At 39.8% G+C, this 13909-nt stretch overlaps 1 protein-coding gene across 1 annotated transcript; it reads right to left on the bottom strand.

The window, feature by feature from the left end:
- Nucleotides 1-5978: 5978 nt before the first annotated feature.
- LOC113082978 (B-cell scaffold protein with ankyrin repeats-like) lies at nucleotides 5979-7560 on the bottom strand. Its single transcript, XM_026254353.1, has 2 exons — nucleotides 7475-7560; nucleotides 5979-6505 (listed from the first exon to the last, which is right to left on the bottom strand). The coding sequence occupies exons 1-2, from the start codon at nucleotides 7485-7487 to the stop codon at nucleotides 6075-6077; spliced, it is 444 nt and encodes a 147-aa protein (XP_026110138.1). The 5' UTR covers nucleotides 7488-7560; the 3' UTR covers nucleotides 5979-6074.
- Nucleotides 7561-13909: the final 6349 nt, after the last annotated feature.

The raw sequence follows: 13909 nt of genomic DNA, 5'->3' as shown, positions 1-13909 counted from the left end.
ACAACTTTATCTCGCGGGTCAACAATTTTACCTCATTTTCTCTGCTGCGGTCGAGTTGGGCTCTGCACTTGCTGGCATCTTCCATGAAGACGCGTCAACTTGCAGACAACCACGCCTCTATTACCGCGGGCCTTTTTTTCCTCATTTTTTTTTTATTCGAATATTAATTTTCACCTTCGAAATTAGTTTTTTTAAAACTATTCGAATACATTTAGAATGTAAATGTTTAGAATATTCGTTGACAGCCCTACCATATACTATAGGTAGTGAGCCCAGCTGGGGCAATCTGGGCTTAATTTAAGGCACAATGGTGGTAGCCCTTGTGGCAACCAGTAAGTTAGTGCTTTAGATTATGTGGAAAATAATTAAAAAAAATTTTTTTTTTACCTTAAATCACATGAACGCATTCCATTACACCAAATTCACAAATTTGCTCCGTGTAGCTGTTTTTATTTTATTTTTCTCTAGAATCTTTATCTTACTATCACTCTCTGTTTTTTAAAGTGATAAAATATAACTTAATTCACACCATATTTCTGATATTACCGATCAGTCTTATCAGATTAATGTTGATCGTTCACTTTTATTTTATATCCGTGAGTGCAATACACCTGCAAAGCGTTATCACTCCTTAGCTTGTCATTAGTGTTTTCATTCGAACCTATCGCTGTTTTCTTTTCTCCTCTCCTCTCTCTCGCTCCAGTTTTTCACAAGTTCATCAAACAACTGTGGTAAGAATATTTCATCAAGTACAGTGAGTAATGGCTTCTCCTTCTATTGTTATTTGCACCTCTTGTCACATGTACAGTTTATCTATCTCTGTCACAGATGATGGATTTACATGTGATAAATGCAGGGAAATAGTTAGGCTGACAGAGAAGATTTCAGAATTAGAGACTCAGGGATTCCTGTACATTGTTCGGTTCTGGCAACAGAGCCCCTGCAGCAGGGTAACTGGGTGACAGTGAGGCAGTGTAGTTGTGGGTCAAAACACTGCTCTTCTGTTCCGATCAAAACATTAAACAGGTTCCCCCCACTCAGTGATGCACCCACTGAGAAACCTGATGAAAGTGCTCTAGTTATTGGTGATTCTATTGTACGGAACGTGAATATAGAGACCCCAGCCACCATAGTCAAATGTTTACCAGGAGCCAGAGCGCCTGACATCTTGGCTAATTTAAAAGTGCTGGCTAATGCTAAACGTAAATACAGTAAGATTGTTAATCATGCCGGCGCTAATAACTTCGCCAGTCGGAGATCACTAAAAATAACATTAAAGAGGTGTGTGAAATTGCAAGCATGTTGTCAGACACTGTAATAAGCTCTGGTCCCCTCCCTGCTTACCGTGGTGACGAGATGAATAGCAGATTGTCATCACTCAATGGCTGGAATGTCTAAGTGGTGCCCACAGAATAACATAGGTTTCATAGACAATTGGACAAGCTTTTGGGGCAGACTTGACCTGTTGAAAAGAGATCCACTCTTCTCTCTATAGGCACCACTCTTCTCTCTATAAATATGGCAAATAGTCTTAGTGTTTATACTTGACTAACTGGGGCCCAGGTCAGGAAGCAGACAGACTGGCTAAACGACCGTCTGATAGCTGCCTCACGTCACAGAGGTCAGCTAATTCTCAGCACATAGAGACTCTTTCACCTAGATATCACACTATAGAGACTGTGTCTGTTCCCTGAACTAGAAAATACAAAAAACGTCCAAACCAAGTTAAGATTAACAATTTAATTGAGGTTCAACAAATAAAAAACAGATGCAATACAGATAAACAAATGATAAAGCTTGGCATATTTAATTTCTACGAAAACACTTTTTGTAAATAATATGATCACTGATCATAATCTAGATGTGCTCTGTTTGACAGAAACTTGGCTAAAACCTTATGTTTACATTATTTTAAATGAGTCCACCTCACCAAGATTACTGTTATAAACATGAGCAAAGGCAAAGGGGGAGGGTTTGCTTCAATTTATAACAACGTTTTCAGGATTTCTCAGAGGGCAGGCTTCAAGTATAACTCGTTTGTAATGGTGCTTCATATAACATTATTTAGAGAAACAAATGTTAATGATAAATCCCGTTATGTTTGTACTGGCTACTGTATACATGCCACCAGGGCACATACAGACTTTATTAAAAAGTTTGGTGATTTTACATCCGAGTTAGTTCAGGCTGCATATAATGTTTTAATAGTTGGTGATTTTAATATCCATGTTGATAATGAAAAAGATGCATTGGGATCAGCATTTATAGACATTCTGAACTATATTGGGGTTAGACAACACGTTTCAGGACCTACTCATTGTCGAAATCATACTCTAGATTTAATACTGTCACATGGAATTGATGTTGATGGTGTTGAAATTATGCAGCCAAGTGATGATATCTTAGATCATTATTTAGTTTTGTGCAAACTTCATATAGCCAAAATTGTAAATGCTACTTCTTGTTACAAGTATGGACTCTCTTTTCTAGCATTTTAAATACAGTTGCTCCTTTACGCCTAAGGAAGGTTAAAGAAACCAGTATGACACCATGGCATAATGAGCATACTCGCACCCTAAAGAGAGCAGCCCGAAAAATGGAGCGCAGCTGGAGGAAAACAAAACTAGAGGTTATTTCGTTTTGCTTGGCATTAAAGTAACCTACCTTACAGAAAATCCCCCTTTTCTGTCCAAGATACTAGAAAAGGTGATATTCTCACAATTATATTCCTTCTTAGAGAAAAATGATATATGTGAGGATTTCCAGTCAGGATTTAGACTGTATCATAGTACTGAGACTTCTGTCCTTAGAGTTACAAATGATCTGCTCTTATCATCTGATTGTGGTTGTATCTCTCTATTAGTTTTATTGGATCTTAGTGCTGCGTTTGACACATTTGACCACAACATTCTTTTGCATAGACTTGAAGACTTTGTTGGCATTAATGGAATTGCATTAGCATGGTTTAAATCGTACTCATATGACCGCCATCAGTTCGTATCAGTGAATGAAGATGTATCATATTGATCACAAGTGCAGTATGGAGTTCCTCTAGGCTCAGTACTAGGGCCGCTACTCTTCACGCTTTATATGTTACCCTTGGGAGATATCATCAGGAAACATGGTGTTAGCTTTCACTGTTATGCTCAGCTCTATATTTCTCAGCTCTATATACTCAGCTATATATACTCTATATACTCAGCTCTATATACTCAGCTCTATATTTCTTTGCGGCCCGGTGAAACACACCAATTTGAAAAACTAATGGAACCAGAAAGCAGGAAGTATGACCATATTAGCCCGGTCCTGTCAACACTGCACTGGCTCCCTATCAAACATCGTATAGATTTAAAAATATTGATTACTACTTAAAAAGCCCTGAATGGTTTAGCACCTCAGTATTTGAATGAGCTCATTTTACATTATAATCCTCTACATCAGCTACATTCTCAAATCTCAGGCAATTTGATAATTAATAATACCTAGAATATCAAAATCAACTGCGGGCGGCAGATCCTTTTCCTATTTGGCGCCTAAACTCTGGAATAACCTACCTAACATTGTTCGGGCGGCAGACACACTCTTGCAGTTTAAATCTATATTTAAGACCCATCTCTTTAACCTGGCTTACACATAACATACTAATATGCTTTTAATATCCAAATTCATTAAAGGATTTTTAGGCTACATTAATTAGGTAAGCCAGAACCGGGAACACTTCCCATAACACCCGATGTACTTACTACATCATTAGAAGATTGGCATCTACGCTAATATTAGTCTGTTTCTCTCTTATTCCAAGTTCACCGTAGCCACCAGATCCAGTACGTATCCAGACCAGATGGTGGATCATGGTGAAAGGACCTCTACAGTCCTGAAAGATAGTGGAAACCAGGACAACTAGAGCCCCAAATACAGATCCCCTGTAAATACCTTGTCTCAAAGGACCACCAGGACAAGACCACAGGAAACATATGATTCTTCTGCACAATCTGACTTTGCTGCAGCCTGGAATTGAACTACTGGTTTCGTCTGGTCAGAGGAGAACTGGCCCCCCAACTGAGCCTGGTTTATCCCAAGGTTTTTTTCTCCATTCTGTCACCGATGGAGTTTCTGTTCCTTGCCGCTGTCGCCTCTGGCTTAGTTGGGGTCACTTCATCTACAGCGATATTGTTGACTTGATTGGAAATAAATGCACAGACACTATTAAAACAGAACAGAGATGACATGACTGAATTCAATGATGAACTGCATTTAACTATCATTTTGCAATATTGACACCTAATGAATTGTTCTCCTAATTAATGTTGTTCAGTTGCTTTGACGCAATGTATTTTGTTTAAAGCGCTATATAAATAAAGGTGACTTGACTTGACTTAAGTATATCAGCATGATGTATATCTTGTGGCCACGACATATTATGTTCCCACAAGTTATAATGTCGTGGCCACAACAAAACTAAATGAACTAACCATGTCAGTTCCTGGGCATAGTTCAAATCACATGGCTGTGAGTGTGATATAATTTTTTTTTACAACAGCCCGACAACAAGGTTATGTAAATAAATAAGAAGCATCTCGAGCCGATCTCAGATGCTTTTCTATGTGATGTAACACAGGCAGGCCCCACCCATGATAGATTGATTGACAGTGGCATTTCAGCACAGACTGGACTGGTGTCTTAGCTTAGACCCACCCTATCATCAGTCCACCATTGTTTGGCCACTGGAGAAGATGTAGACAAGAACTTCTCCTAAGCGACTGACATAGCAGTTGTTATTTACTCCTGACATCTGAGGAGCCGGATCTACCTAAATGTGTTTGCATGAATCATTTGTGAACCAGCTTCACCAACAGAAGAATTGAGTATAAGGTTTTATAATTAATCTTTGCAAATTGCCTTTCCTAATAATGTGCTAATTAGCAAGTTCCCCTATGAATAAACAGTCACTCAGAGACCGGCTCGGAAGAGAGAGGGCCGGGACAACAGAGCTTATTTGCATGTAAAGAAAAATGCTACAAAACGTCTCTCTCTGAAAAGAGCTGTTTTTGACAGGGTTAAAAGTGTGTTTTATGCTACCAGTGAGAAATTTTAACCAAACTATGTTAAAGACTTTTCATTAAGACCCTAAAGAATCACATCAACTTGTGGAAAATGGGCATCCAATGACACTTTTAAAAATTGTGAACACACACACAAAGATATGTACAGTTTAATAAAAAAAAAAAATAATATTAATAATAAATGGCATAAAAATTTAATTTGCCATTAATTTGCTAGGAGCTAGTTTAGACACCCCTGGCATAGAACATTATGAGAGGAATCGACTGCAAGTATGATTAACTGCATCTTATTAAGCATTTGTTCTTCAGGTCAATCTCATATTCATAATAAAACATTAGTTTGAATGTCCAATTGATATCTTTGTTGTAGTATCCTTTCAAAGGTTATGGGGATTTCTCACTGGTCAATGCGTTTGTTGGTTGGTTGGTTGGTCTAAAAATATAAAAGTTATGAAACTTTGCCCTCAGCCAAAACCATTTGCTTTGGAACAAACAATTGATTAATCAGAACAAAGACTGCCTGTTATCCATATACCCAAAACAAATTCTATCTCATGTTTAACTTCTATAGAGTCAGTCAACTGAAAATTCCAGAAGAACTGGCTAAGGTAAAAGGCTTGTTTTTGGCTTGGTACATGATTGGACACACACACATACACACACACACACACACACACACACACAAACACACACTCACACATATGTATATATAGGTTTTACCTTCAAATGTCAATATATATTACAAAATGCACTTTGTGGCTTGTTTTTTTCCAGTCTAAAATAAATATATTTTCTGTAAAGACTAAATATAGTATAGATAAAATTACAATAAATTATATATGTGTAATGTATAAAGAGTACAAGTGCATGCACATATTTAGAATGGAATTGTAAAATAATAATAATAATAATAAACTTTAAGGGAATACAGTGTTACTGAAACTTATTTAAATGTTAAATGTTATGTAATGTATATGTTATGTATCAAATCTACATTTTTGTTTTTTGTTGTCAACCCAATTCCAAAACTTCCCAAACTTTCTTACCTTTGTGAACAATCTCTGCCACAGCAAGTTGATAGTCCCGGGGCTCCTGCTCGCTGGAGATTTGGAGACACTGCTCTCTCTTTAGTGGAACCAGCTCTAGCAGAGGATCCAAGCTTTCCACTCCACATAAGAGAATCACCACACTTGTCTCTGGTCGTAATACACGATTCAGAAAGTACCGCCGGAGCTGGCATAGCCCCTCCAGCATGCCACGCGACAGGATAAGCAGCTTACATTTGTATCCACTAAGTCGCAGGAAGTCATCCTGGCGACTTGTCACCAAAGCAATATCATAACAACAGATGCCAGCCTCAGGAATTGGCCCTACCAGATGGAAGTGCAGGTATGATGCCCACTGCTCGGCCTCTGCCTCATAGATGATCAGGAGATCTTCAGCTAAAAATGGTAAATTTCAATAATTTTACAATTTTTGTTACATATGTAAAGAAATATTCAATTAAATTCTAAGTTTATTTTTTACTTGTTTTTATGTAAAATATACCATCATATTGGGATTTCTGTTCAACTTAGTGGTGTACTATAGCCTACTTTTTCCGAGACAAAACTTCAGTGCATAACTCATCCCACACTGTTTGTCACATTGTAATGAACAGTTTGTCAAATTCTTATAGAGGAGAGGTCTGGTATCACTTGGGGCCCATAGTGCCCATATTGAAACAAGGATGGGCTCATTTAATTCAGTCAACCAAGCACTCTGGAAGTATCACACTGGCAGCTTGGCATCTTGCCAAACCCTAGCAACTGTATAGCAAAAATGTACAAGCCATATCTCATCAACAAGCTTTGGGTGACATGGGTGTTGGCTCAATTGTAAACGCTCAGAACAACCTATTAACTGCCCAGTGCCAAGTGTTGCCATGGAAAGGACCACTTACATTTTGTTTTACATTTCTTCCTATTTTTTTTTTTCTTCTGAATTTTTTTAAAGTTAAAATAACTTCATTTAGTTTCTGTTATATAAATATTATTATAATATATGATATATTATTTAACTATGAGCCATTTTGTAACTCACTTAGACATTTAAGATAGAGTTAGATTCCACGGTTTTAATATAATAACATTTAAGATGTAATCAACTTTTAAAATTTACTTATATGCAAACTGCACTTAGATTTGGGAATGCGTAGTGAAGCTGTTTAATTTGAACTATTTATACTTGGTTTCAGCTATATCAAAATTTACAAATATCTTCAGTTAAAGCAAACGTCACATTTATTCTTTAGTTGTACAAAACATCTTGTGAGTAAACATTTACAACATATTTTTTTTAAGTTTCAGTGGCAAATTAACTGAACAACTAAGTTAAAGACTCAAAACTAAAAGAAACAAAGGTAAACTTACATGAATTGCTCATGTCTCTGTCTCTCTACTGATGTGTGCTGCTATGTACTGACAGGGAAGATGTTTGATCAGACAACAGCACTTTGTACACTCTGACCAATCTCTCCACGGTCTACTAGTTTCCGTGTCATGGAGGCACCAGTGTCTGAATGGTGAATATTTCCCTTTACATGCATATTTATTTAAATATGGGAAGTGAAGTTTAAGAAGTTATATTTTAATATTTTATAGAGCTTTGGAAAAAAAGTTTAATGATAGACGGAAAGAAGGGGTGGGGGGGGTTGTCTTGTGGGCTTTTTGCAGACAATTGGTGTGTCCCAAACTTAAGCGCATGGACTCCGAAGTGCGGATGTGAAGTGTGATTGTGTCACAGCATCACGGCGTAAACTGTCCCAAAGCAGATAATGTCTAATATGGTGAGAAGTTTCACTCTCACTACACTTCCGGCTTCTGAACTGGTTGCAGTTCCACTCTGATTCCATATGAGGGCGCTCACAGGACGAGTGCAGAATGAATGGAGGTCAATGGCGGTATACCCCTCAAAATACACTTTTCTCAGGATATAATTTTTTTGTCTAGTAATTTGAATGTTGTATTCGAAAGGAGATGCAAAGAAATTACACATTGCAAAAAGTGTTTTCGTAGAAAGGGATCTGATACTCAATAAGCCAAGCTTTATCATTTGTTTATCCATATTGCTTCTGTTTTGTATTTGTTGAACCTCAATTAAATTGTCAATCTTAACTTGGCTTGGACATTTTTTGCCATTTCTAGTTTGGGGAACAGACACAGTCTCTATAGTGTGATATCTAGGTGAAAGAGTCTCTATGTGCTGAGAATTAACTGACCTCTGTGATGGGAGGCAGCTAGCAGACGGTCGGTTTAGCCAGTCTGTCTGCTTCCTGACCTGGGCCCCAGTTAGTCAAGTATAAACACTAAGACTATTTGCCATATTTCTAGAGAGAAGAGTGACGCCACCCCAGGAGGGATGAAGACCATCTCTTTTCAACAGATCAGGTCTGCCCCAAAAGCTGGTCCAATTATCTATGAAACCTATGTTATTCTGTGGGCACCACTTAGACATCCAGCCATTGAGTGATGACAATCTGCTATGTTTAACACCGGGATCACACCACTTACAGTGCCACCGGACCAGTTCTAAGTTCTAAGGAGTGGGGAGCAAAAAAAAATAAAAATAATAATAATTACACCAGAGACCGTTGCTTTAAATACAAAAGGCCGGCAATTGACTGAATGCAAAACACACATAGAATATACAGTAAACAAACAAACAGCAAAAAAAAATAATAAATAAAATAAAATAAAATAACCTGCAGATTCTTCGTATTGAGGTAAGTATAATAAATGAAAATGTATTTCACTTTCTTTTTGTTCTTTAGTTCACCTAAGTTATTTAGTCAGGCTAATCTAAGTTAGACCGGTCTTTTCCTAGGTTGAACTTATTTTAGAATTCCTATTTTTTCCTGAGTTAACTCTTTTTCCCTTTCTTTTACAGGTAAGAAAATACCTTCAGTTTACACAAACAAATCAAAGTGGACCACAAGCATTTCAAATCACATTCAAACATATGAACTCAATATGAAAATAAAAGTATGACACTTTAACATAAGTTCAAGTCCAAATGTGGGTTCAATTATTCAGTTCAATGAAAAGTTTCCGTTCGATTCAGTCCAAAAATAATAGTTCAATCGGTTTCCAGTTCAATTCAAAATCAATTCCTGATTCTCCTACCACTCTGGCAGCGAGCTACCATCATAGACAGTAAAAGAAATGGACACAGCGACCCCATTGGAACTCAATTGAGACAAGTGAAGCCCATTTTTGCCCATTCTGTTTCTGACGCGCAGACTCAAATGAAGCTTGACGACGTCAGCAACCTGTCTGACAGATGTAAATCTTCTAAGTGGCTGTGCGTGCAAACTGCCACCGTTAATCTTGCAGAGACGGCGAGCTTGAGCGGGGAGTTCTTTGTCGTGAGTGAGCAGGAGTAAGTATTCTGATTAATTATTTTGTATAGTCTTTTAAAATGTAATGCCAGTACGCCATATTAAGTTAATTGCCTGCGAGCTTCTCCTCCTGTCTGTACGGTAATGCGATAGAGAGACGAGTGGTTATGACGCAATTGTTAGCCTATTTTTTACAAAAACTGTTTATACGGGGCCATAATGTAACAAAGAAGGTAATGGAGCCCTTTATACATTGTCGTGTATCTTTAGAAATAAATAATGGACAAACGGAGTCTTTAAACGCCTCAGATGTAAAGATATTCGCTGTCAAAGTGACGCCCAAAATGAATGGGAGTCAATGGGAATGCTAACGCAAGTGAAGTTCTGCTAAAAGATGGCAGCCCCCACCCGACTTCAACTTCCGGTCGAGTTCCTTGCCCCCTGGCTACCATATACAGGAGATTTCCTCACTGATGCGATGGAGAAGATGAGTTGAAAGTCTGGGTCTGGCTCGCCATCTTGAATCCCGTCTGTGCATGTGCATACGTGCAAACAGCAGACCAATCTTCGCTCCGACCAAGCTTCAAACCAAGCAGAAAAACCTGACCTGTGTAACAAGTCATAAACACAATAAATCTCTTTTTAAATCCTCAAATTAAACAAATGAATGTTTCAGTCTCTGAGTTGTAACGTTACTGCTACGGTGCTTTTTCACATCAAAAATGGTGGCGGAGCGATTTCTTTTAACTCACGGCTCCATTCCTCACACAACTACCATACACATCTCTCATTTACAAAGCATACATTCACATTTATAACATTCAGAGTTTCCATAACCCTAAAATATTAACTGGTAAACAGTTTATGACCAAACATTTCTATGTAAACAGCTACGTTTTAACGTTAGCTCTCCGCCGGAGAAACAATTGGAAAGAAAAAAAAAGTACCTCATGGCAAAATGTGAGAAAACAACTGAAAAACTCACCAAAACTGTTGTGGCTTAGTTCCCATAAAATCCCTGTCAGTTCCCGACCAGGCAAGTTATGTTTTTTCAACAACAAAATCAACTCTTTCACTCTTTTCTCTGCTTATTAAACACAGCTCATTCTCTCCGATTTCTCCTCTGCTGCAACGTCACTGAAGTGCTGTATCTAGCGTCACTAGTCCCTTAAAGGGGCAGTGACATGAATTTTCTGTCGGTATACTTTTAATCTTAACATTAAATTGTCGTATTAATATTTTTAATTAACTACATTTAATTAACTTTAATTAGCATTTTAATTATGTCATATTTTAACATGGGTTACATCCTCCCCTCTTTACGTAATGCACGTCCCTGTGCATTCTGAATCTATACTGTCATAACACTAGGGGGTTTTGGAAAGCTAGGCTCTTTAAGGGAATCTGTAAACACATCACTCAAGGTTTGAAATAAGGACTGAACTATTGTAACCAACAGGTTCCCTAGCTCAGGGTAAGTCAGTCTTTTAGTTGCTTTTCTCTCTCTGATAGGTCTTCTAGAACAGTCACCTTGTGCCTGGATGTCAGTTTGTTCCATAACACTTGTGTTTTCTATGCCCTCCTGAACAGGTTGAGTAGAAAGATGGACATTATCCAGGTCTTCCTCAGGTAGGTTTTCAGTTTCCTGTTCAGCGGTTGTGCTGCTTTCTTCAGTGTCAGGTAAGTCATTATTTCCAGGATCAGGTAAGTCACAGTCTGCAGGATCAGGTAAGTTCATATCACAAGTCTCTACTGGAACATCCTCAGGAAAAGCTTTGGCTATGTCTGAAGGATCTTGCTTAACAGCAGCAAACTTTTTGGAGGGTTCCGGTTCAATCCTTTCTGGTAAGTGTTCTATGGGTTCAGGGATCGGGTCAAAACCCAGTATTTCCACTCTTAGGTTTCTGTGTCTATCATAGTGATTCATCCCCATCAGCTCCATCTGAAATGTCATTTTTAGGATGTTGTCAAGTTCTTGGTCTTCTCACTGCCATTGATGGGTAAGTTTCACTTTCGATCAAGGTCACAGGAAGGAAACCGCACGGTAGCAGGAGGTCACGATGAAGAGTTCTTTGTGGACCATCTCTTGTCTCAGGCCTCACAACATATACTGGGACATCTCCAAATTGTCTCTGGACAACATACACATCGGATTCCCACCTGTCGGCTAGCTTGTGCTTGCCTCTAAGGCGGACGTTTCGATCCAAGACTCTGTCGCCTTCCTTCAAGGTGGAGTCAACAACATGCTTGTCAAACCTCGCTTTGTTGCGACTGGCTGTCTTTTTAGCATTCTCAGTTGCTATTTTGTAACTGTCTTCAAGTTGAGATTTCAGGTTGCGAACATATTGCGAGTGTGAGCCTGGATGGTGATTGACTGGTAGGCCAAAGGCTAGGTCAACTGGCAATCTTGGCTGACGCCCGAACATTAACTTGTAAGGTGTAAAACCAGTTGTCTCATTTTCAGTACAATTATAAGCGCGTACTAATGGTTTGACGTAATCCCGCCAGTGACTCTTTTTCTGATTCTTGAGGGTCCCCAACATGTTGAGCAGGGTCTTGTTGAAACGTTCTACAGGATTCCCTCTCGGATGGTAAGGGGTGGTTCTTATCTTTTGAGTGCCAATAAGCTCACACAGTTCTTTTATTGTTCGGGACTCAAAGTCGGGACCTTGGTCACTGTGGAGTTTTTCAGGGATGCCATAATGGATGAAAAAGTGGTCCCACAGGCTCTTGGCCACTGTCTTGGCTTTCTGATTCGGGGTGGGGACGGCCACTGCATATTTTGTAAAATGGTCGGTAATGACCAGAATGTCTTTGGTGTTACTGGAGTCCGGCTCCACACTGAGAAAATCCATGCACACAAGTTCGAGTGGTCTTGTAGCGATGATGTTGATGAGTGGTGCGGCTTTCTCGGGCATAGTCTTACGTCGTATGCAGCGGTTGCAGGTTTTGACCTTAGTTTCCACCTCGGCTGACATTTTGGGCCAATAGAAACGCTTCCGGACGAGATCTAGGGTGCGCTCTGCACCCATGTGGCCCATGTCGTCATGGAGACTCTTGAGGACTAAGGATCTCAGGACTTCGGGGAGCAATAGCTGGTAGTGAGTCTAAGCACCCTCTTGCCGCTTGCGATACAAGACACCATCTAAGACTATAAGTTTGTCCCACTCTCTTAATAAGAGACCAAGCTCAGGAAGTTCCTTCCTCAAGGATGGTGGGGGTTTCGCTTTTAACTCCACTTGCCTGAGTACTTCACGGATACAGGGATCAGCATTTTGCTTATCTCTTAACTTAGCTGGTGTCCGTGAGGGGGAGCCTTTGGATGGTGGGCAAGTGACACAACCAAGGTGGTGTTGGGTGATGCTTCCCCAGAGTGATTGTTGACCACTTGGCGAACCAAATGCTTCTCACAGATAGCTTTGATTGTGTTTTCGTCTAGGTGTGCATAATCAGCCTCTGACAAGTGTCTTTTTGTGAATTGTTGTATCTCTTTTTGCGATGATATGTCATCAGGTAATCTGCCGTGGGGACGCCTGGACAGCCAGTCTGCGTCTTGATTTTGCTTACCGGCTCTGTATTGTAGCTGGAAATCAAATGTCGACAGAGCGGCTAACCATCTATAACTTGTGACGTCGAGCTTAGCAGAGGTAAGAATATAAGTTAATGGATTGCTATCGGTGACAGCAAGGAATGTATTCCCGTATAGGTAATCCTGGAATTTCTCTGTCACTGCCCATTTAAGGGCAAGGAATTCTAATTTGTGCGCAGGATACCTGGACTCACATTTCGACAGACCTCGACTTGCATAGGCAACAACTCGCTTCTGTCCCTCTTGCTCCTGGTAAAGGGCAGCACCAAGTCCCGAGGTGCTCGCATCTGTGTGTAATATGTAGGGGAGCTTGGGATCAGCAAACCCGAGGATGGGTGCTGTTGTCAGTTTTTCAATTATGGTGTCGAACGCTGCCTGACAAGCAGGCGTCCATCTGTCACCAAAGAGGTCCTTTGGGTTGTAGTATTTCTCACGGTTCTCTGTGGTTTTACTGTGCTTTCTCAGTGGCAGATAGCCAGCAGTGAGCTCGTTGAGTGGCTTCACAATCTGTGAGTAGTCTTTTCATCAAGAAAAACTAGGGCTTGCTTCAAGTTCAACTCTCCCATACAGCGCTCCATAAGCCTCTGGAATGTGCTAGGGGCGTTAGTTATCCCCTGAGGCATCCTGTTGAACTCGAATAATCCTAGTGGGCAGACGAATGCGGTTTTTTGTTTGTCTGCTTCCTCCATCTCTATTTGATAGAATCCTGATTTAAGATCGAGCACTGAGAACCACCTGGACCCAGTCAACGCCGGGGTTGAGAATGACTCCTCAAGATCAGGTAAGGCATATGAATCTTTTACTGTTTGGGCGTTCAACTTTCTGTAGTCTATGCAGAGTCTGACGTCGCCATTCTTTTTCCTGACGACAACAATCGGC

Source organism: Carassius auratus, unplaced genomic scaffold, assembly GCF_003368295.1.
Source record: "Carassius auratus strain Wakin unplaced genomic scaffold, ASM336829v1 scaf_tig00037242, whole genome shotgun sequence".
NCBI classification, from domain to species: Eukaryota; Metazoa; Chordata; class Actinopteri; order Cypriniformes; family Cyprinidae; genus Carassius; species Carassius auratus.
This window is presented reverse-complemented; position numbering and strand designations above follow the sequence as displayed.